General features: G+C 36.1%; 1 protein-coding gene across 1 annotated transcript in view; it reads left to right on the forward strand.

Annotated features, from left to right (window-relative positions):
• The window catches only part of MYCBP2 (MYC binding protein 2), a gene marked incomplete at its 5' end in the record, with an annotated part of 223,888 nt that overhangs the window by 49,106 nt on the left and 149,593 nt on the right, over nucleotides 1-25,189 (forward strand). The window contains 13 exons of the mRNA XM_082013861.1: nucleotides 4,164-4,317; nucleotides 6,221-6,417; nucleotides 6,630-6,872; nucleotides 7,150-7,221; nucleotides 10,216-10,312; nucleotides 14,717-14,790; nucleotides 15,963-16,101; nucleotides 16,887-16,963; nucleotides 18,535-18,739; nucleotides 21,382-21,546; nucleotides 22,245-22,403; nucleotides 23,170-23,374; nucleotides 24,087-24,232. Coding sequence (XP_081869987.1) covers nucleotides 4,164-4,317; nucleotides 6,221-6,417; nucleotides 6,630-6,872; nucleotides 7,150-7,221; nucleotides 10,216-10,312; nucleotides 14,717-14,790; nucleotides 15,963-16,101; nucleotides 16,887-16,963; nucleotides 18,535-18,739; nucleotides 21,382-21,546; nucleotides 22,245-22,403; nucleotides 23,170-23,374; nucleotides 24,087-24,232 — 1,933 coding nt within the window. The remainder of the gene's footprint in view (nucleotides 1-4,163; nucleotides 4,318-6,220; nucleotides 6,418-6,629; nucleotides 6,873-7,149; nucleotides 7,222-10,215; nucleotides 10,313-14,716; nucleotides 14,791-15,962; nucleotides 16,102-16,886; nucleotides 16,964-18,534; nucleotides 18,740-21,381; nucleotides 21,547-22,244; nucleotides 22,404-23,169; nucleotides 23,375-24,086; nucleotides 24,233-25,189) is intronic.

Consider the following 25,189-nt stretch of genomic DNA (forward strand, 5'->3'; position numbering starts at 1 on the left):
CAGTAAAACTTTTAGAGGCTGACTATGTCTTTGTATCAAATGTCTTTGTATCCTTGTCCAGGTTTCAGCTGGGATAGAGTTAATGTTCTTCCTGATAGCTGCTGTAGTGCTGTGTTTTGGATTTGGGATGAAAATAATGTTGATAACATACTGATGTTTTCAGTTGTTGCTAAGCAGTCAGGGACTATTCAGCTTCTCGTGCTGGCCTGCCAGCAAGAAGGCTGGGAGTGCATTGGAAGTTGGGAGGGGACACAGCCAGGACAGCTGACCCAAACTTGGCAAAGGGATATTCCATACCATATGATGTCACGCTCAATATATAAACTGGAGGAGGTGGCCAGGGAGGTGCTTCAACTCGGGAACTAAGTGGGCATTGGTCAGCAGGTGGTGAGCAGGTGGTTTTGTATATTCTCTTGTCATTATTGTTATTACTTTTTTCCTGTCCTATTAAACTGTCTTTATCTCAACCCACGAGTTCTGCCATTTTTTCCCCCCTCATTCTCTCCCCTATCCCTCTCAACAGGGGAGGGTGAGGGAATGGCTGTGTGGTTGTTTTAGCTACCTTTGGGGGAAAACCACAACAGTCATGAATATTGGTGTCTGTCTCATGCTTTGAGTATGGTCTTGTTCTTATATATAATGAAGAATATTTGGTTGGGCTTAGGCTATAAAGAAGAAAGTTATTGAAGTTTCTAAGGCTTACAATATTTACTAGACCAGTTTCTGAAAGTAATCGTTAGCTTATTAAAAAGAATACTTATGTCTTTTGAGTTTGATAGTGAGGTGAAAGTCAGATTCAAAAAACAGTATAACCAGGATTTGTGCTTTTCCAGATTCTCCAGAGTTAAAATGGTGAAGTTAATCCTTGGTATATTTTTTTGGTCCATGAAAATTCTTCATTTAATTGAGAATATGTTGAAAAGGTTCTACTTTTTATGTAACTCAGGTGTTCTATTGAAGTATCTCCTTTTTTTTTTTAAATTTTAAACTTTAGGAAGTCAGGTTTGTTAGGCTTTTATTTGTTGTGCTTTAACCGCAGCCAGCAATTAAGCACCACACTGCTGCTTTCTCACTTCTCCCCCCCGTCCCCGCCTCCCCCCCCCGGCGGGATGGGGGTGAAAATCAGGAGTAAAAGTGAGGAAGCTCATGGGTTGAGATAAAGACAGTTTAATAGGTAAAGCAAAAGCTGCGCACACAAGCATAGCAAAACAAGGAATTCATTCACTGCTTCCCATGGGCAGGCAGGTGTTCAGCCATCTCCAAGGAAGCAGGGCTCCGTCATGCATAATGGTTACTTGGAAAGACGGACACCATAACTCTGAACATCCCCCCTCCTCTTCCTTCTTCTTCACCCCAGCTTTATATACCAAGCATGATGTCATATGGTATGGAATATCCCTTTGGTCAGTTTGGGTCAGTTGTCCTGGCTGTGTCCCCTCCCAGCTTCCAATGCACCCCGAGCCTGCTCGCTGTCAGGCCAGCATGAGAAGCTGGACTGTCCTTGACTACTTAGCAACAACCCAAAACATCAGCACGTTATCAACATTATTTTCATCCCAAATCCAAAACGCAGCACTATACCAACTATCAGGAGGAAAATTAACTCTGTCCCAGCCGAAACCAGGACGGAATTAAAAGTTGTCCTATGTGATTTTTATAATAAGATTGAGAATGATTCTTTTTAACAAATGTTGAGAGACAGAGACACAATTTGCTGGTCTTCAGGTATTAAAACAGTAACATTTGTATTTTGGTTGTGCTTGGACAGTTTAGTAACTTGCTTTGCTAGCTTTAAATTTTTGGATTTACATGAAATATTTGCCTTTGCCTAGCTTATTTAGTACCTTTGCTAATGATGGGGAATTCTTTCTACTTGAGTTAGGGCACATTCAGTTTTACTAATTTGATTTGCATTTGCTCCCCCTGCCCAATACTAAACACTGGGTTATGGATGATCCACAAAAGCCCTGTACTAAAAGGAACAAATGCTGGATTAAGGTGGGATTAACTGACTAAATATTCTTTGTTCCTGCAGTGGCATACATTTTGCTGTTTAGCTAATGAGTTTAAGCGAAAATGAAAATTTTCAAGTTGTAACAAAAATCAGAAGAAAAATAATTACTCTGTTTAGAAACTGACTTTAAGTCTTTTAAAGCTCATTAGGAGAATGTGTTAGCTGTGTAAAGTATTTTTTTGTATGTATATAAGATACATATAAATTAAACAGTGTATTATGTATTCCTAAATAAACATAGAAATGTGGCTATTGGGCAGTTATGAGAGAGGGGAGGCAAAAGAAATAAAATATGGATGTGTGGATAAGAACTCTTGAATAAATAGTTTTTTTGGAGGAATTATTGTGGTCGTAGTGTCTGAATCTAGGCTAGAATTTTCTATGCCCTTCTTAAGGTGAGCTTACGCTGTTGATCCAATGCCTCAAAGATGTTGCAAAGGGAACAGGAGGATGGCTGTGTGGAGAGCATCAGTAAGAGCTGGCAGGCTGTGACAGAGACCAAGGCTGCAGGCGTGCTTGTTTTGGCTCAGAGACCCTTCAAAGAGCAGTGAGAACAAGCTTGAAATGTCTTGAAAAGAATTGTTTGCTTATTCTGTCATTCAGTGCAGTTTGGAGGAGCTGAGAGAGATATACCCACATTATATATATGTATACACACGCACATATATGTATACATACATATTATATATATGTATGTAAAGGTGGAGAGACCTCTTTTAAGAAGCCTACCCAGTCTCTTGACCTCAGATACTAAAAAACCCAACCCAAAACCACCGCAGATCAGGCAAAATCCCAGCTATCCCAACTATCCATTGTTGATTCCTACTGTAGTGGAAGTTAACCAAATTATTTTCTCCACTGTATAAGGTTCTCTGCTTTCTCCAGCTGCCTCTGTCAGCTGCTATATGAGGTCTCCTGTCTGAAGATTGGAAAGAACAGAATAAATTCTCAGTTTGTCTCAGAGATACTATCTGTATCTATCTCTGGTGTTATTTTATTGACAGGTTTTTTTTCCCCTGTAGATTCCATGTGTGTGTTTTCCCCCGCTCCATTGAAGATGCGAAATGTAAGGTGCAAACTGCAGGAAAATTGCTGTTGCACTTTGAGGGCTTGATTTGGTTATGTTTCTGTTCTTCCTCCAAAAATCAAACAGGTGGTAAAATAACTTCTGAAAGACAGGAAATAAATTGAATGACAGCAAAGACAATTCCAAGGCATCCAGTAGAACTTATAGCTGACTGTCAGAATAGATCTGTTTTAAGCATGAATGGCAGTTGCATTAACAATTTTATTTTCACATTTCAATCTTTTTTTTTCCTTAGATTTTATTCAGAGGTGAATCTATGTTAAACACTCTAAACATGGGGCTCGGCTCTTGACAGAAACACATAGTAAAGTTTTGAAGATATGGTTGCTTATTTGAAATGTGTTAACCTTGTCAGTTTTTCTTTCATCCTCATCATTATTACATACCGAGTTTGAGAAGGAAGTGAAAGGGAGGAGTCAGTGAAGGGAAGCATAATTGTAATCTCAGAATATTCAGGAATGCTAAAAGGGAAAGTTAGGAGATGTATTACTTGGCATAATGCATGTCTATGATGAGTACATATGGAGTTTTAGTGACAAGTAGTTGGTCTTTATTTTTTATAACAAGAACAATCTCAGAGGTTTTGGAGGGGAAGGTACTAGTGCTGCCAGTATCAGCTGTCAAACATATCCTTACGCAAGTTGGGAAGTCAGGTTGCAAGCCAATTCCAGCTTGCTGGCTCACATTAAAGAGCGAGGAAAAAGGAAGAAGAGGTCTGTCAAATGAAGTGTGAACTCGATAGAAATTAGAATGGCTTAGAGGAACAGCTTGTCTTACGTTGTCCAAAAAAATTTAAGTTTCCTTATTTTTTTCAGGGAACTATTACTCCGCTTGGATATGCTCTTTCATATAATGACATTACTTTTGTGTAATATTTGCTAGTACAGTTGTGTAGGTGGGTTCTTGATTTTGATTCTCTCTTGAATTACCATTGTATTCTATATTACATCTTTGTTATCCAAATAACTGTCTTGTTCTGTGAACGCTGGGATAATACCTTTATTAATGAAGACCCAAAAATACTATATTAACAGATATTCTGAAATATCTATACTTCTTTAGATCATTGAAGTTGGATTATGTGAAGTCTTTGAGCTGATAAAGGAGACGAGATTTTCTCATCCATCCTTGTGTCTCAGGAGCCTACAAGCCCTACTTAATGTGCTCCAGGGCCAGCAACCAGAAGGCCTGCAATCAGAGCCTCCTGAAGTCCTAGGTAATATCTCATCTGTTACTGTATTTGTATTAATATACATCTGTTACTGTATTGGACAGAAGAAAATGATTCCTTGCAAGTATTTGTGAGATAGTAACATGCTTGTTCTCAAGACTGACTTTATTCTGGAACGTTAACTCCTTATGGTGTATGTAACCAGTACTTTCTCAGCATTAATCTTTTGCAGAACAGGAATGTTGGCACGTAAAAGTATCTATATTTAATAAAAAGTCATATTTTGTTGCCATGTTATGCAGTTTCACTGAAACATAGTAAACAACATTACAAATAGTGAATCATTTGTCTTACTGAAGCTATAAAATCATAGAATCGTGGAGTAGTTTGGGTTGGAAGGAACCTTTAAAGGTCATCTAGTCCAACTCCCCCTCTAATGAGCAGGGACATCTTCAACTAGAGCAGGTTGCTCAGAGCCCTGTCCAATCTGACCTTGAATATTTCCAGGGATGGGGCATCTACCACTGCTCTGGGCAACCTGTGCCAGGGTTTCACCATACTCATTGCAAAAAATTTCTTCCTTGGATCTACCCTCTTTTAGTTTAAAACGGTTACCCCTTGTCCTATTGCCCTGCTAAAAAGCCTGTCCCCATCTTTCATATAAGCCCCCTTGAAGTAGTGGAGGGCTGCAGTCAGGTCTCCCTGGAGCCTTCTCTCCTCCAGTCTTAACAACCCTAACTCTCTCAGCCTGTCCTCACAGGAGAGGTGTTCCATCTCTCTGATCATTCTTGTGGCCTTCTCTGGACCCTCTCCAGCAGGTCCATGTCTTTCCTGTGCTGAGGGCTCCAGGGGGCTCCAGAGCTGGATGCAGTACTCCAAGTACAAAATACTTGGCCTTATTGGAAAGAAGATAGTTCTACAGTGAACTTCTCTTGTGATCTGCTGTTGTAATTCATGGTTTAGCTGTTTAATGTTGTGATTTATATAAAGCTGCTAAATGAAGCGTCAGAATTCTTGCTTTTATTTTCTTTGGACATCCAAAGTTTCCCTGAAAATTCATCTTGCTTTAATGATATTGAAAATAAAAGTTGAACTCCTGATGGCTTTGAATGTATGATTGATTATGTCCTTTAAGATGAAATACAGTTATCTTTTGTTAATTTATAGTTTTTACTTGTTTGTGGAACCACAAGGAAGGCCAGGCTGTAGCATTTGTTGTTTAAAAATAAAAAAATATATATATCTTAAGAATTTCTATGTATATTTTCCCTGTTATGGCTCAACAATATTCTGTTTCCAAAGATGATAGTAATTTGCTACAGAAAGCTTTTATTTTGTACTGACGCACAGAGTAATGAAAGGCTACAAAGAAGGCTTTGTTTTGATTACTGCCTTAGTTTTTATTTGTATGTACTGTCAAAAAAATTGAGGTGGATTTCTGTTCATACCTTGATTGGTACAGATGTTCAGCCGCTAAACAGTGCTTGAAAAGATGCATACGATTAAAGTAATTTTCAAGCTTTGATTTGAAATGCTCTTTTCTGAGAAATGGGATGTTCTTCAACATGGGTAATGGTCATAAAGATTAGACAAGGTTGGTCAAGACCTACCCATCGTCTCAGTGACACGGTAGACTGAATAGGCAGGTAAAATAACTTCTGGCCCACTTCTTATTAATGTGTTCCACTGTAACAGAAGGATTTAGTTTTTCTTGTTCTCCGGCATTGTAATTATCAAGATACAACATGTTCTGGCTGAAAAAGAATGAAAAGTTAAGTTGTAGGCCTATTTAAGTGGGATGCTTTTTTTTTTCTGTCTGGAAATAGGGCTAGACTTAATGGCTGAAGAAAGAGGTATCATGTATTTTGTAAGTTTAATTTCCCATTGACTGGCAAATTGCTTGGTATGATTTTGTGACTTGTCTGTACTTGCTGTGTTTTACCTGCAGAATCCCTGTTCCAGCTTCTCCTGGAGATAACTGTCCGTAGCACAGGAATGAATGACAGTACAGGACAGTCCTTGACAGCGCTTTCCTGCGCTTGCCTCTTCAGTTTGGTAGCTGCATGGGGAGAGACGGGAAGAACGTTGCAAGCAATCTCTGCTATACTCACCAATAATGGCAGCCATGCTTGTCAGACTATTCAGGTCTTGCACTAAAGCTTCTCTGTATCTGGGAATTTATGTAAATGAGTTCTGAGAAGATCTGTTGTGTAAATTCAATTAACTTTTTACTCCTCACTATTTTTGATATGAGTAGGTATTTCTTAATCTCTCTTCAGTTGGAGATAGAACAGAAAATACAACATTTAGAAAATAGTCATGTTTTTCATTCACTCACAATTTCTTTTACTGTTTAGGTGCCAACCATTTTAAACTCTCTTCAGCGGAGTGTGCAGGCAGTTCTGGTGGGCAAAATCCAAATCCAAGATTGGTTCAGTAATGGGATAAAAAAGGCAGCCTTGATGCACAAATGGCCACTGAAAGAAATATCTGTAGATGAAGATGACCAGTGCCTACTTCAGAGTGATGGTTTTTTCCTCTATCTCTTATGTAAAGATGGACTTTACAAAATTGGCTCTGGATATAGTGGGACAGTAAGGGTAATGTGATTTCTTCTTGTCTGATGAAGATAGTTAATATTTTAACTTAACTTTTATGATGTCCTGTTTCCATTGAGAATCTTTTGTAGCTTACTAATGATCAGTTCTTTTACAGTTTGTCTGACTTTTTCTGATGATTTCTATGAGAAATTTACAGCATTTTCTTAAAATTTTCAATTTTTAGTATGGTTGAAGACATTGTTATTTGGATAGTAAATGATTATGTGTAAAAATGTCACTGATATTTGTTAAAAGATTGGAATTTTTTGCTTTTCAGGGCCATATATACAATTCAACATCCCGCATCAAAAACAGAAAGGAAAAAAAGTCTTGGTTAGGCTATGCTCAGGTAGGTGAATAATTAAAACATAAAAAGTGCACCCCAGCCCTCATGAGTAATTTAAGTAGACTTTGGCTTAGAGTAAGCATACACGGATATTCTATTTTTCCTTTGGCTTCAGTTATAAAAATCAATATTTTGGTACTGACTTTTAAATTGTGGAAGATGAGGGACATCTGATGGTACTGGCATATAGAAAGGAGTAATGCGAAGTGTCATTGATTTGTGTTGTCACTGTAAAGACTTTCAGAAAATACGATAGTTTAACACGTAAATTTATTAATTGTACAGTCAACTGACATGCTTTTTAAATAATGAAGTTGGATGTAAAAATGTGCTGTTGTAACAAAATAATGTAAAAAAATACTTGAAATATCTATTTGTGACAATAAATTGATTTTAAAACATTTGCAGTAAAATAAGCAAGTGCTGTTTTGGTTGGGGGAGGATTGAGGGTGTGTAAACCATAAGTAGAGATAATTATTGACGTTACCGCTGTGGAATTAACTGTATTTGGATGTTTTGTTTTCTTAGTTAGTCAGTTTCTGGAATATCAATCACCTTTTCTTACATCTTTGCCATTCATTAAAAAAGTAGTGAGTTTTTTTAGATTCCTATTATTACTGCTGAGTGTGCTGTCTCTCAAAAACCCCAAGCAAACAAAAAAAAGAAAAAACCAAAAAAAACCAGCTCCCCATCCAATAAAATTTCAGAGAACAATGAATTTGCTTCATTTTTAACTACTGAGCAATTTTTATTGTATATTTACTCTTAACTGAGTGATCTCATTGTCCCAGTGTGAAATTAAGTGTACCCCTTGCCATGCTTTTGAAGTGAAATTGTTAGTTACGAATATATATTCTATTGTTATGCTTATTATATGTATGTGTGTGTGTGTGTGTGTATATATATATGAAATCGGGGGGGGGGGTAAGTATTAAAACAGTAGATCACCAAAAGGTATACTAGTGCAATACAAACGTGTGTGAATACATTCATTCAGGAGCTTGTGCTCAGTTTGGAAAGAAATAGGATCCGTACAGTTTTACTATATAGAGTTACACATTTGGACATTCTGTACATAGCTATAAATATATTTGAAGTTCTTTGAGTGCTTGTACATGTGTATGCGCTCACACAGTGACTGTACCCAAAGGCACTTCTAGTTGGAAAAATGTCACTCGGGGGCTATATTTATAGGAAGATATGTAAGTTGCACTTATTGCTAAGTATGTGTCTGTAAAAGAGGTAAGATGTGCCCTCAGTCTCATTTCCCTTCAGGTGCTTGGTTAAGTCGGCTCAAATTCATGTGATTTTTTTTTTTTTTCTTACCTCATCATATAAGTTATTTTAGGCTGGAGCTTTTCTATCTACTTTAATGCTCTTTACTTATTTTTCCTAGTTTGTGTAGGTTTGGTTTTCTTCATTTCACGGAGATTGATTTATCCAGGAAAATTCAAGTAGTTTAGATGGAAGGAAGAGTGTTGGTTAGATTTTTCTGTTGTTGTTAGATGATTGTAGTTATGGTCTCTGACTCTTTGACAAATGAAGATATTCTGAGGTTAAGCCTTAGTGACCTCCCTGTGAAATGCGTCCATTCTTAGCTGTGTAGAATCCCCACCTGAGGCCAGTCATGCTTCAGGCAAGTGCAAGCCATTGTCATATCTCCTGCTATGACACTGCTGTTCTCAGAATCATTACTTAGTCATTATTCATGTTGGCCTCCGCAGCCCTGCTGTAGGTGCATGCTACTTTGCTTGGCCTCAGTCACCTTAAATGAGTATGTTCATAAGTACCCTTAAGTAATCTTTTTCCTTTTCTTTAGCTGCTTTTATAGTGGAAGTGCTTTCTACGTGTAAATTCCCCAACTGTGTTTCTACCCTGCTCCCTCAAAATCTTTGAAGGGTTCACAGGCATTGTAGGATCGAAAAAGATACAAGAGCAAAGTTTCCATACTGCTTCTCTTACGGATCTCTGCACATTATGCAAACGTGGGGGCTTATGCAACCTATCTAGTTTAAGCTAAAGCAAAACTTACTTGACTGTGTTTGTTTGAAAGTGCACTCAAAATTATAGGTATAAACAATAAAACTCAAATGTGAGTTTCAGATAGGCAGATCTTTTTACTGAGAAACCTTCTAAACTGGTGATTGTATCAAATCTTTAAAAAATATATACATATGAACAGAGAATGTACTATTTTGGTATACCAAGGGAGACTTTTTGATGTAGGCTGCTGACCAGAATAGGTAAATTTGGGGATATAAAGGTATTCTGCACATGGAGAAAAAGAAAGAGGAGATCGTTAGTCCTGAATATCTCCCTTTCTTTAGGTTTGGTTAGAAGTTGGGAGGTGAGCAGTATAAGAACTCATTTTATGTAACCTTGTGTCATGGCTGCTGTTACCAAATATATACATACCAAAAATATGTCCCACCATATATTTTGTGGGAATTTCTTCGATGAAGAGCTCAGAAAGAATAAATGCATAGAATCTTGTTAGTGTGGGAGTCAAAGTAGTTAACATTTTGGAAAAATTCTCTAGTTTTTAATGCACATATTAATAGTAGTTGATGATCACTCTTCTATGTAGGGCAATATATGTATCTCCTTCCTGTAATTCCTGTGAATCTTTCGTTGATTTGGAAAGTGGGGACAGGAGCATTGTTTTTTACTGTGGTTTTTAACTGCAATTATATACACATATGAAGAACAGAATTACTATGTGTGGCTTCAAAAGCTGTATACAAGCTTCAGCATGCTGATCTACAGTATGTAGAAAGTGTGGAGGAATGGGGTCAAATTTCTGGTTTTTACTGCTTATTTGATTAGTGGCAAAAAGTTGGTTATCAAAATGAAGCAAATTTGATTTAAAAATAAAAGCTTTCCAAAATTTTTAAACAATACCTTAAATAAAAATTGCATTTTTTTCACTTTTGACAATATCCTTTGATGTATTTAAGAATATTTTCATACCGACATATATATTCTTACTCTTACCAGGGTTATTTATTATATAGAGATGCAAATAATCACAGTATGACAGCCGTACGAATAAACCCTGAAACTCTGGAACAAGACGGTACAGTTGCTTTGCCAGGTATGAACCTCCAGATATGAGAAGATGGTTATAGTTTGCTGTTTACATACTATGTATTTTCAGGTAAACAGAAGAGAAACTGAGATAGATTTTTGAGAGCAGAAAGAGACTGCTTTTTTATGACTCTGGTTTGCTGCATTAGACCAGCTGCAGTATGTCATTCAGAGGTCTTGCATCTTACTCCAACTACTGGAAGAGTACTGCAAGATTTTAGAATGTATGGTCATTTAATTTAAAGACTCCAAGAGCTTAACTTCCTTCTTAAAGAATTTTTATTACTTCCTTGTTTGAATTTTGACCATTTGGCTCAGATACGACTTTGTTTCCAGTATCTCTTACACATAGTGAGTTACAAACTATGACCAAAACCATTTTGTTTTCAATATAGGTAGAAATGTATCTAAAAAACCAAGGATGCTAATGAACACTGATGGACCATGCTTCTGATATTTAAATTGGTGGTGGGTTTTTGATTATGTGTTTTGAAATTTGTGTTTTGAAATTTTTGTTTGGTTGTGGGGTTTTTGTTTGTTTGTTTGTTTTCCAGAGGTGCCTCATAGCTTGGGTGTCTGTTTAGAAAATTAGGATGTTCCTGGAACATGCTTTAATGGCTTTCTGGTGAAACACATCTGTTCTTAGCCACTCACGTAAACAGTAGAAGGGTACAAGAATATCTTTCAGCTTAACAATGACACATTTATTCTATGGATCAGAAGAAAGATTTTGTTTTGCATCCTGACATAAATAAGAAGGCACTGACTGAAACCTCAGAAAAATTCTGTGGGCTTTTTGTATTTCAGACACACACAGTATTTTTTAAAACAAACTATGAATGTAGAATCTCATCTATGCAACTCTCTGCAAGTCCTTAAAATGTGGATGTCTGTTTAAGCTGCTTGGTCTTTGCGGAGCTGTATCAGAAATTTGAGTGAGAGCACTTTCAAGGACCTGACAGATTGCCTTGTAGGATTGTTCTTCCATTTTCTTCACCTCAAGGCAGCTTCTTCAACCAATAGTCTCCTTTGACGTCCATAATTACATTACAATTGGTAAACGAATCAGTGCTCTTCATGCAAGTCTTAAGAGGCACTTGAGCACATTTAAAGTCTACACCTCTGAGCTGTCAGCTTTCTTTTGCAGTTCTCAGTAACAAGTGTCATTCTGCAAGACAGTCATGTTTATACTATAAAAGACACAAATTAAATAAGAGTATGCCTTCTAAACAAAAATGTACTAATCTTTCAGTGCAAAAGCAAATCTTGTAGTTGTGGGAATACCCATTCAGAGATCAGTCAAACTATTTCACATAATTGCATTTCATATGGTTTATGATGGTATCAAAGTGGATGCTAGGTGTTCTTCATATCTACTACCCTTTGTATTTCAGCCCTTTAACTTTGCTGTTTTACTTTCTGCACTTCACATTTATCTCAGCGTTATATTGTGAGCAGATACGGCTTTGTTCTTTTGGCTAGGAGAAATTCAAAGGGGTCGACTTCTGGTTATTTCTGTTTCTCATTAGAAGGAGGGTATGTGACCTATCCTGAGGAAAGTGACCTATCCTGAGGAAACCCGAGTAGGCACATAACTCCAAATAGTAGTGGCTGCCCCACTGTAATCTTAATAATGACTTGCAGCATGTTGTAGTTCTGAAAAACCACACCAGGTAGAACTACAGGACAGTAACCATGCTAACAGCTGAACACTGATATGACTCCAACTGTTTCGTTCTAGTTGGTATGGTATGGCTCTACCTGGAGTTAATTTCTTTCAAACACCTAGGCTGGTGATAATGCATTTAAATAAGGTATTCATATTTATTCATACAAGGGTATGTAGGAGATTAGGAGTTCATTAGGAGATGTGATTAGGAGCTGATCCTAGCTAGAAGTCATGTGACCTTAGAAAACTCAGTGAACTATGGAGCATCATCTTCTCCTTTCTCAGACAATAGGATCCACCAGCTTTTTGAAACCATAAACTTCTATTTCAAAGGACAGTCTTTCCACTCTAATAGATGATCTAGCAAATCTGACAATGTATCTGGAACTACCAGACTGTGTTCTTGTATTTAATGCCTTTGCCAAGCTTTGATACACTGTCCTTGAGCTGTGGATCTGTTTTCCGAGTCCAAATATCATAAAAGAATCCCTGAGTTCTATGAGATTTTCTAGGTGATTGAATCTGAATTTACAGATGAGGTTTTCATCTTGACTGTTTCTTAAACAGTAATGCTTGCTACATACCTTAGAGAAAGGTTGCTATGTTCAGCTGAAGACATTGAAGTTACATGGTATATGGTTTCATTGTTCTTTGAAATTACACATTAATATCTTGGAACTCAAGACTACTCAGTCTGAAAAGTACTGCTGAGGGTAGCCTAGAAAAGCTCAAAAGTACTTACTAGCAGGCACACAATGCACTATATAAATATGGAAAGTGATGCTTGACAGTCATCTTCTCTTGAAGCCTCTAAGGAGGCTGTGATTAACAGATGTCTGTAGTTATGTCCTTTAAGTAAAACATAAGCCCTTTCTGTTATAGTAATCTCCAGACAGAAACCGTGGATATCTTCATCCCCAGAGTAACTTCCGAAGTTAGATTGAACAAGATCACAACTGATCATAAGAACTCCTTGCTAGCTGAGACATTATACTATCTTACTATTTACAGATACCCCATTTGCCTTCCATTTTCTACTTTCCCTATTAATTTGTTATTTAATGCTGGGCCTGGCTGCTATCTAGTCAAGTGCTAATCTTTAGGAAGTCTTCTGAAGAACATATTTTTTTTAAAAGAAGAAAAGCATTCCTGTTCCAGATTTCTTCTATGAACACACATACCAAACATATAAACAACCCTCAAAAATGTTTACTGGGAACCTTGCCTCTTCTTGAAATGGCTCAAGAAATAGGCCAAACCCTGTAATATGGACCTACTGGTGGCCAGAATATCCTGCTTCCTTGACTCTTATGCTTATGTAAGCACATAATTTTCAGCCATTCAAGGCATTTTAATACTTACCAACTTCCTAGAATCTTTCAGAAATGCAATTTAGATTATTTTTGGAACTTCAGGTTATTGACAACTCTTTTGTTTTATCACTATTGTCACTTTGCAGCATAGAGAATTAGTACCATGAATGGACTTTGGTCATTAAATCCAAGGTTATTCTTGAGTGAGCAATATTTCAAACTTTAGTGTATCTGCCATTCTCAATCCTGCTTGCTGCTTACCCTCTTTGTGCTTCATACCTTTGTGTGCTCTCAAGGGGGAGGTTGTCTACTTTAGTTCTGCTACTTCAAGACATGAGAATTAAGAGAAGACCACCTAATGCGTATTTTATTCTTAGTAAAGTACTGGATTGCACTGGGCAGTATACTGGACTGGGCAGTATAGCAGGAAAAAGTAAACAAGTTTATGGGTTTCTGAATACTGTGTGTTGTTTTCAGCTGTATTATTTTTCATAAAGCATTCCAGCTAGCTAGCAAAAAATAGCAAACTTGCTGGTTATGTCGGAAGGATATTATGTGTGCTTCATTTAGCATTATATTTGTTAGATAAAATTACTGATACTGGATCTTTGTTCAGGTTATGAAGCAGATAGTTAGAGTGTAAAGTAGCTGTCCTGTAGTATTTTTGGAAGAGGTCTTTTTCCTGTGTGTAATCAGTGAAACAAGCACCTTACAAGTCACGTAATATCAACCTCCTTGTTAGAAGCTCCATCAGCAGAGCAGGAAGGGAAGAAGAGATGGTTTAGGGACATACTTTCAAACTTGTAGAGAAAGTGTTTTTTTTCTTTTTTCCCCTAATATGGGCAGAATTCTTTTCCTACCTTTTTTCTTGGAAATAGCTGACCTGTTTTCAAGTCATGCATTCCAGTATATGCTTTGGAGTTTTCAAAAAAACCTAGGTTTTCAGTTATTGGCAAAAATTATAAACAATGGAAAAATTAGATGAATAATGAAAAGTTGGATTATGTTTCATTTATTTTTGTAGGTTTTATATGCTGGACTGAGGAAACTTTCCTTTAAAGATAATGGCCCTTATTTAAAAAGTGTTTGGGGAAGGAGAAAGACTAATTGTGTTTTAATAGTTTAGAATACCCCTCACAGGTATTCTAACTAAACGCTTTTGCAGTTAAATATTGGGGTAACCCCTTACATTTCGTACAATGGAAAGTATTTTAATAACTCTTAAAGGGACAAAGGAATATTATATGCTTTTGGTGAGAGGGGAGATCCCAGCATAAAATAGCATATTACCAGAACAGTATAATCTCTCTTTAGACAAACTAGAACTCTCGTAGTCTGATTGTGGCAAGGGTGAATTAGACAGAATCAGAGAACAATGTTATGTATGTTAATATGAACTGATGCAGTGCATTTCATCTTTCTCTCACAGATTGTCATACTGAAGGGCAGAATATCCTTTTCACTGATGGAGAATATATTAATCAAATAGCAGCATCTAGAGATGTAAGTATTACATATGATGGGTATGCCATTTTTCTCTCAGCTGCATTGTTTTATTTTACAATACTTATAGCTTCCTTTTTGCTTAGTATTTGGCTTTTTCTTTGCTAACACAACTAAAGAAGAAATCCATGTAACTAGAGATAACGAGAAGCTGCCATGTTTGGGCATAAGGGAGCAGTATTTTGGTATTTATCCATACAGTTTTGATTTGTGATAGATTTTTCAGATCTTTTTGATTTTTCAGATAAGTTTTAAGGAAACCTTTTTTGCTTTTTCTGAGGAAAAAAATCTTATATGTGGAATAGTGGCTTTTAAACATGTTATCCTACAGGGTCTCTGTGGGGTAAGCTTCTTGGAGCTTAATTATATTTTTTTTTCCTAATTTAATTTCCTGTAATTGCTTTGATACTTGTTGGGGAACTTCAGCCAGATTTTATAGGAGAGGTAAAAAAGATACTACATACCAATAGATTTTTATATGAAAATTGCTGGTTGTGGAAAAAGCTGTGGAAACCCAAATAAGTGCTTCTACTAGGGGCAAAACAGTTCTAGCTGTTCTGTTTTGTTTGGTTATTACATTCTCAGTTCTGGACTGGTCACTTGTTTTTGACAGTGAGAAAGCTGTAAAACAGATGTGGGGCAGGGGTGGGGTGAGACAGAGTTGGCAAGAGGTGCTAGACATGCAACTATAAGAAAATCAGGATTAATCTGTTTCCCTGCTAATGGAACAACTTTTTTTTAACGTGGCCAGATGAAGATACTTCATCTGCACTTGTAAACAGAAACCTGTTTTAGCTACTCTTTAAAGCAGCCACTCTTAAACTGCATGCAGAATTTTGGGTTCTGAATCGGGAAAAGCGGACGACTTAAAAGACAGATGTAAATAGTTATAAAAGCAAGATTTCTAAGTGAGATTCAGAGTTAAATTTCTATAGCAATTTACTATTTTCATAGCATTCCTAGTGTTTTCATAGAATTCAATATATGTTTAATATTTGTCAGATACTTATCTTCAGCTCCTCCCATTTGGCGCTTCCTTTTCTCCTCTATAACTTTATCCATGTATCCTCTGATAATTTATTCTGAAATAATATTATACTGATGCACTTAGGCCATGAAAAGTAGGTGATTGCATTTATTACACAGTATAAAGATTTTTTAATTTATTGCAGGATGGCTTTGTAGTGCGGATATTTGCAACGAGTACTGAGCCAGTACTGCAACAAGAACTGCAGCTTAAGCTTGCAAGAAAATGTTTACATGCCTGTGGCATCTCATTGTTTGATCTGGAGAAAGACTTGCACATTATCAGTAAGTCCTTTTCTTTGAAGGTTAATAACAAGCTAATAATTCAAATAATAAAACTGGAACACTGCCCTTCCCTTTCTTTGCCCTTTTTATGTGCAGGAAGGTATAGCTCCATTATTAACACGTGGAGAGGTACAAAGGTTTTGAAACTGCTTAAGTGTTACTTGACTCTAATCTGCACACTCATTTTGAAACACCTTTCTGTCTATAGCACTATCCATGGTTTTCCAGTGTTTTCCTCCAGTTGTATAATAAATATATAATTGTTTGAAGCTTGGACTTCATAATCGTGCTTGTATAACTCGTAGGTAAGCTGTAGAACTCCTTGCTGTGGGTCAAAATCAACAAAAGTTAAAAGGACTCCTGGCTAGATTCATGGAAAAGTAATGCATTGAAAGATAACTGAATATGTGGAAACCACCTTTGCATCAGAATTTGAGATGCAAAATTGTTGGTGTCTATGAAGGTATTTTGGGGAAATATCACTTGGCGTTTGCTTTTGGGTTTTTTTGCTCTCTTAGTTGTTTGCTACAAAAGCATATTTGTCTACATGGACCTTTGGTCTGACTAAGGGCAGTTGCTCTTATGCTAGTGCTTTTTTCCTCTTTGAACAACTTTGCCAGGTCTAGCCCTGTAAGCCTTCTTGTGGCAGCAAAACTTTCTTTCTGCTTGTAACTTTCTTAGAACCTTTCTTGTGACAAACTATCCCTGGCAGAGTTAGGTCCATAAACTGGTCTGTAAAAACTGCCTGGTTAAACTGTCCAGTTAACGCAATCTTACTCGCACAGGTACAGGGTTTGATGAGGAATCGGCTGTCCTTGGTGCTGGAAGAGAGTTTGCACTAATGAAAACTGCTAGTGGAAAGGTACTGAAAATGTTCTGTAGTAATTAGCAAATTGTATCAATATATTTCTACATGTTTTTTAATTTAATTAGTAGTTTCCACAATTCCTTTTAGCCTTTTATTATGTTAGAATGAATGTATATGACTGTATTTAAATACATTTTCAGAGCCCACTTTAAAGAGAAAAAGGCAAATGGTTTTTTGAAAACATAAGCAGATGGTGTTGGAACCACTGAGAAAACTGTGGCTTGAATTTATAGGAAATTCTACAGTCAATCTTGCTTAGAGACAATGTGGTGCTTTGTTTTAGATTTGGGGGACAAGATTACCTTTTATCTACAAATGATATATTAGCGCATTTGCAAAATTTTTTACTTCATAACTTTCCATAAACAGTCTGACCATAGTCATTTATTAAAATCCCAGCCTGATTTTTCCGATCCTTCAGAGAATTATTTACTTTTCCTATGCAAAGTTTTCAATTGATTTCTTTAAACCTAATCTTAATGATTTGATATGTTGGTTCTGTTCAGTGGAGACTGTTTTTCAGAGGCATTTGCATATTCACTGAAATGTAGAAATAATTCTGCTTACTGACACTTTTTACATTATTTACTGTGCTTCTGTTTCAGTTTGGGAAACTAATGTTATTTTCCTTGTATAAGCATAGTTCTTTGTTTTCCTTTGTTCAGAATTGTGTTGCTTTGTTTGAATGAAGCCCTTGCTCTGCTTCTATCAAAACAGCAAGATTGGTGAAAAATGCTTATAAATAAACTGAACTGTTTTTTCCTAATGAAGTTTAAGTGTATGAAACAGAATGTGATCAAACAGAACTCTTCAGATATTAGAGGAGACAGATTAATTTGATCTTTAGACTAACAAATGCCTTTTCAATATAAAGTTAACAAGTTTCCTAGTTTTGATCTCTAAAGTTCTGTGTTTAGCTATGAAATACACTTTATAAGGCAATGTAAGATGGCTTTAGGTACCCACATAGGTTAACCCACCCGTTTCATAGTACTGCTGAGTAGCATGGTTCTAGAGGAGGTTTTTTGTCCTTGTCAGTAGTTTTGTGTTTGTTCATATGAAATACTTTATTCTATGTTCCTCTTTTTGTACTGTGTGACTACTGTGCATTTACTGAAAATAAGTTTTTAAAATGTGTTGCAGCATATGAAAAGTTGTCATAATTTGGTATTTTTAATTATTTTTATTGCTATAATACATCTTGTTTTTACACAGAACAGACATTTCTCATAAGTGTTTTAAATGCTTGATTTCCTCTGAGTAGTTTCTTCTGAAAAGTTCTTTCTTGTGTGTTCAACTCATCTAGCCAAACAATTATATACAAAACCTAACTTTGTGGCACAGTAAAAAGCGCATTTCAAAGCAGGCAGAATCTAATCAGAATGTTTCTCCCATTAAGTCAGAATTCATGGGTTTGGGCTAAAGATATTGAAATGGTGTAAACAATGTCAGGAAAAGTTCCATGTGATTGGAAATTCCAGGTTTTGAAAACCATGCAACTTTAAAAATTATGCAAGTTTAAAGTGCTGTGGCGTAACTGAAAATTATAAACTGTTTTCTTCTAGATTTATTATACTGGCAAATATCAGAGCCTTGGAATCAAACAAGGTGGTCCTTCAGCAGGAAAATGGGTTGAACTCCCAATCACAAAGTCTCCAAAGATTATTCAGTTCTCTGTTGGACATGATGGCTCACATGCCTTACTCGTTGCTGAGGATGGAAGCATATTCTTCACAGGTTCTGCTAGTAAAGGAGAGGATGGTGAATCAAGTACGTATTATGCTTGCTTCATCAGTGGTTGATAAAAGCCTACTAACCACCTTTTAATTTGAAAAGAAGAGTTTTAACATTTTCCAAGAACATGTAAGCATGCCATTGGGTTTGAATTTTATGGCAGTCACAGGTCTTGATAACTAGTGCCGCTGCCTTTCCCAGCTAGAGATGTTGATCTCAGTTTTAACATGGTTTGGGTTGTGTGGAGGGAGCAGTACTGTACAGTTGTCCTGAGAAAAGGCAGTCCTAAGTTTGATCAAGAGGCATGCTATCTGCATGGGATTTTGTCTGAAAAACTGAAGAGCCAAACTTCTGCCTCTTCACTGTTTTAGAGAACTTTGGAAACGGGTGTTTTGCCAGCAGATGCATCTCCATAATGGAGAGGTACATTGATTAGAAATTGTAGAAGCAGAGTCTTCTGTCCTTGATCGAGCAGAACTCTTCAGACATTGGACAAGACAGATTAATTTGATCTTCAGACTAACAAATGCCTCTTCAATATAAATAAGCAAATTCCTAGTTTTGATCTCTAAAGTTGTGTGTTTAGGTTGAAATACACTTTATAAGGCAATGAAAGATGGCTTTAGATGCCCTAAGGTTGTGATCTGCTGTGATATTAAATTAAATATTTCACTTTAGGACATAGACTTGTTATGTTACTTTGTGTTAGATTAATGAAAAAAAAAGAAAAGGTAAAGAATGTATTTTGATAAGTACTTAGCTCCTGAGGATTTTAAAACAAAGCTGATATTTTTGAGTTGTCAGCCTCATGATGTGTACATTTTAATAGGATAATGTAATGTATATTTCATAGGTAGCATTTTCAGATAGTATTGAAGCCTAACCCAAATTCAAATTAATCTCTCAATAATGCTCTGTTTAAATAGTGTAGTTTGATGTTACCTTTAAAATAAATTTTTTCACAAAGTGGATTTGCAGAAAAGTCCGGTCAGCTTGCCATAGACTTTAAACACAGATTTAATAAGACTGAAATTTTTGTGCCTCGGTGCAGTCAGTTAGAAATATGATAAATAATACTCAAATGTTGGTATAAAATTCAAGTCTATAGGTTAGTAGTAGATGGTTAGAATTTAAAAATAGATTTAGTCTTGATAAACAGCAGGAGGAGAATCCAGCTTTGTCTCAGTCTGTGTAGTAGTTTCAAGAAAGTTGTTAACAAAACCTCAGTGGGCTGCATATGTGAGGTATGGCATAGCTCATGCAGAAACAAAGCATATTTAATTTGTTGTTTCTGTGAAAGATTAACTACGCTGACAGTATGCCTCCAGAATGTGTGTGTTTTTCCATGTAATATGACTAAAATACAGGCAAGAACATATTTTAAGGTTTGGTAATGCATATGGAGTAGATTCTTGAATGTGTTCAGCGGAGAGGAAGTTAATAGTAGTACTCCTGTGTAAAAGTCTGGGTAACAAACTTGATGTGTGCTGTAGTAACTTTGTAGAGTCTTCTTAAATGCAAGTCTACTGAAAACTGTGTGGGACAAAATCATACTACTTTCTCCAGCAAATGTAGAGTAAATTAAAGAGATTCAAAGAGAAAGATTTTAGGAAATAATTTAAAAGCACAAATTTCAAGGTTTCTTCGTGCAGTTATTGGGAAGTGATCCAAAATACAATTAAAGTAATTCTTGTTGTTGTATTAATTAATCTACAATTTCAGATGAAACAGAAATTTAGCACTTTGAAGTAAATTGGTGTCGCTGCTATAGTTTAAATGAGCAAAATTTAGTTGAGAATATTTAGTGCTTACTAGAACTTCTTACTGAGGAATCTGCTCAAGGTCTTTCTGAGTTCTTTTAAAAGAAATTCAACTCTCTTCTGACTCATCTTGTTCTCTTCATCACTCTCTAATTTGGCTCAGAGTAGATGTGCACAAGTTTTATTTTTTTTCCCCAGGTTTCTTTTAAACCTGGGCAGGGAGACTGTTTTCTCTCAGCAGGGTATCTGTGTGTTTTTTGTAGAAAGTTGGTAATTGTCAGCAAGTTAAAGTAGCTGGCAGTTCTCTGACTTGGGTGAAAATTCACAGGCAGCAATGGTAGCTGTTACTTGTTTTATCCAGTCTTGAGGAATGATGTTACTTTTTCATTTGAGGGCAGATTGTAATCAATGATTTTGGAGTGATGGGGTTTTTTTAGTACTTTTTCTTCTCTTTTTCCTCTGGTGGGAATCTGTTGTGACACAAAGGTTTTCTAAACACAGTTTTAATAAATAGGGAATTTAATATTTTTCTTTAAAAAAAGAAAATGAGCTTGTGTAACATTTCTCTGTGAACTTATTGTGCATATATTGTAATATAATCTTCTCAGATGGCAGTGAGGACTTTTTTAGTATGCACTGCTTTGTAAAGTTCATAAAGTTACTTCAGAATATATATAAAAGAAAAACTTGAAGAGTCATTACTGAAATATACCTGGTATATCTAATGATGACTATGCTTGCCATGGAATTTTTTGAGTGAAACCAGTGTAATTCAATAAAAATTAGACCAGGAGATCAGACAGATGTTTTTTTTTTTAGTAGCTCTCTGAAAACTGACCCCTAATTATGAAACAAATGTTATTGTGCCTTTGAAGGTTTTTTGGTAGAATAACTTGCAATTTATTTATTTATTTAAAGCTAAAAGCAGACGGCAGTCAAAACCATATAAGCCTAAAAAAATTATTAAAATGGAAGGAAAGATTGTCATATCTACAGCATGCAATAATGGAAGCAGTTCTGTAATTTCAAAAGATGGAGAACTCTACATGTTTGGAAAAGATGCCATTTACTCTGATAGTACAAGTAAGTTAATATTTGTCTTTTAAATGGTTTCTCAACTAAAGTAATTGAAATCAGTCTGGAAGATTTTAGCTTGTGGAAATGATGTTTGTGTGTTTCTTACTCTCCTAATAGATTTCTGAATTTCTGCTGATTCATCCAAATATGACAGAAGGATAGAAAGAGAAGACAGTTTCCTTATATATAGGAGCACTGGTGACAAATCTGAATGAATGCTTCCACTAAGGGAAAAATAATAATTGCTTTATTAATCTGCCACTAGAAGGCCACACAGGGAAAAGTAACAGAAGTGAGACATGTTTTGTTATGAACAAAGGTTGCAGGAAACCAGGCCTTATACATTTCTTTGCTCACAAGGCAGCCTGTCTTGAATTTGTAGGTGACCCAGTACCTCTCAGTTTGAATAAAATATTAAAGAAATAAACTCCAATGGCATTATGACTCCTTTAGAATTGTTTTTCAAACGTGATTTGCAGCAGGGTTTGGTTTGGTTTTGGCTTTCCTTTCTTTGCAGGACAAATGGCCTAGGCCTAATTCTCCTTCACTTCTTATTCTAGCACTTTTTTTCTATATCTGAAGTTTTTCTCCCTTGCTGTTAATTTTTAAATTGTCAGTTTCTACTAGAAATTTCACTATATTGCTGAAGTTTCCTTCTCAGGTAGAAAGTGCAATTTACCACTCAACTGTTTTATGTCTTATAGGTTTAGTAACAGATTTGAAAGGCCATTTTGTGACTCAGGTAGCCATGGGCAAAGCTCACACCTGTGTGTTAATGAAAAATGGAGAAGTTTGGACATTTGGTGTAAATAATAAAGGACAGTGTGGAAGAGACACAGGCTCCATGAGCCAGGGAGGAAAAGGTGAGGCACCTAGATTATTTCCCTTTGTTTTGTGTGATGGAAAATATCACAAGCAAAACCATAGGTAAGCATTTTATTATAAATTTTAAAATATAATACAAAAAATAGTAAAGCTTAAGTATATGCAACGTGTTTAAAAAAGCAGATATGGATGCTTTCGGTTTAACTGTTGTATTTGGTGTTCTGCACATACTAATTAACTTAGTTATGTAATAAGAAACAACCATCAACCTCAATTACTTTTCTTTTGTTGGTGAAAAAGCTTTTCTTTAAAACAAATGAATAAAACCAAACCTCATCACTCCTTGTCTTACCATGTGCTGCTGTCCTAGTAAGAAAAAATTTGCTACTTTTCCTTCTTTGCATTCAGTCTTGAGGCTGTTGTTTGCCTAAACAGGGCATGAATGCAAGTCTACACCTTTCTCCACACAACGGGATGTTTCTGTTACTCTTAAATACAGGTATGAAAATTCATACCTATTCACCTTTGCCAGATTGGAATATTTTATATGTGACAAGTAAATAAAAAAAATTGTATACTGAATAGAAATGTTTAATTCCCCTTTAGCTGTGAAACACAGATATATACACCAGCTCATGCTTGGAGAGCTTTCAAAAGTGTCATTTTGCTGGCTGAGCATGCAAATCAGGCATGCCTAGTCATTCCTTTCAAAATTTGATCTGTGAGTATTCTTCAGAGCTTTCTCAGTTGGCACTGTTGGCCTCAAAAACCAGCTTTTGTTTCTTGTTTCAATATCTTAATTAGGATTTGGAGTTGAGAACATGGCAACAGCGATGGATGAAGACCTAGAAGAGGAACTGGATGAAAAAGATGAGAAGTCCATGATGTGTCCTCCAGGCATGCATAAATGGAAGCTGGAGCAGTGTATGGTGTGCACTGTATGTGGAGATTGCACAGGCTATGGAGCTAGCTGTGTTAGTAGTGGACGTCCTGACAGAGTACCTGGAGGGTAAGCAAACGTATGGAATTATACTTGCTATAGTGCGTTGAATGGCTAAAGCATATGTTGACTGTAAACTGAGTTGATCTGTACTTAAACTTCAATCTAAGACAATGTTACATATAAGAAGAGTCAGCGCTTTTAAAATCGGAAGTAGGTTAAAATTTTTGTAAAGAGCTTGTGATGGTTGCAGGTGTGTTAGCTTTAAATGCATTTTTTTACATTTCTTTAACATATAGCTCTTTACTAGAAGCTGTTGAAGATGAACACTAATATATTCTGTCTCTTGACAGAGCTGCTGGCTGTGGGATAACCTTTTTTCATCCTGTGATGGAAGTTTTTTATCTTGCTGTTCCAGTTGCTTTTATCTGTTACTTCAGGGTTGAGCTGCATAAAGGGCCACTGTTCACATATTGCCATTACTATTTCTCCAGCATTGCATGTGATCATTGTTTTCTTGTTCATGCTTTCATGTGGTGTATGTTTAATTAAATGAAGAAAAGTTAATGCTGAGAAGTCAGTTCAGGTATGTATAGTTGGTGTATGCTCCCTGGCAGCATGCAACAGCAGCTAGGATTTAAATAGCTGTACTTTCTGTTTATCTCAGAAAAAAATTACATGTCCAGAGATAGAAGAAACTAATAATCTATGTTTTAATTGCCAAGGCATGAGTAATGCATGAAAATAAAAGATGGTGATAAAGCAACTCTGTTTGCTGCAGAATCTGTGGCTGTGGCTCAGGTGAGTCAGGCTGTGCTGTATGTGGCTGCTGCAAGGCGTGTGCTAGAGAACTGGATGGCCAGGAAGCAAGGCAAAGAGGAATCCTTGATGCTGTAAAAGAGATGATACCTTTAGATCTCTTGCTGGGTAAGTGATAGGAAATTAGAAAGATGGCTTTTAATTTTCTTTTTTACTGCACCTTTTTTTTTTTCCTCAGTACCTCTGTTTACACTCTTTAATAAACTCAATCCCACTGCTGACTTGAAACTTGAATTGGAATAACAGGTTAGCTTAGAAATAGGTTTGTTCTTTTCAGATAATATTTCAGTTACTATTTTGATTCTTCTGTATGATAAAACTTGGTATCTTAAGAAATGCAGTTCTTTCTTTCCAGTCAAGTTACTGAACTTTTAGACTTATAGGGCAGTTTTAGTATAATATTGTTGAAATGGATAAAGTGTTGCTTATTAGGCAGATTTATTTGCTGATGATATAGCAAAGTGGGATCATTATGGTAAGTGAAATTCATTTTAAACTTGCCCACACATTGTGCCGTTTTGACCTGTGCAGGTATAATACTGATGCTGATACCACAAAGTTGTTCTTGACCTTTTTTGATAGCCTGAAAATTTGCTATCAGGGTTTTTTGTAGTCACATAAGATATGGATCATATTGTTTCTTGAAAAAAATTTTTTTTTTCTCTTCAAATTTTCAGAGAGAAAGACCCGCTGGGAATGTGGAAATTACTTTTAAAAAACCCATAACACCTTCCACCCACTCACCCACCTACCCCTCCTCCCCAAAAAATACAGTTTGGAATCTTGCCTTGTAAGATCTGTTAGCACAGCATTTTTAATATTGTATTCTCTGTACTTACAATTGGGCAGTTATAGATTTTTGGATTTCAGAATTTCCTTACTTTTTTTTTAATATTTAAATTTATATAGAACCCTGAATCCTTAAACCCTTATCCTCTGCATGGATATATGGATATAGTATCTGGTATGAAAAGGACCATAAAATAATCAGATGTGTGACTTAAAATATTTATACATCTCACCAATTTATTGCGAGCAGGAGGTAATATATAATAATAAGGGTAA

Source organism: Phaethon aethereus (assembly GCF_964289735.1).
Source record: "Phaethon aethereus genome assembly, chromosome: 1".
NCBI lineage: Eukaryota > Metazoa > Chordata > Aves > Phaethontiformes > Phaethontidae > Phaethon > Phaethon aethereus.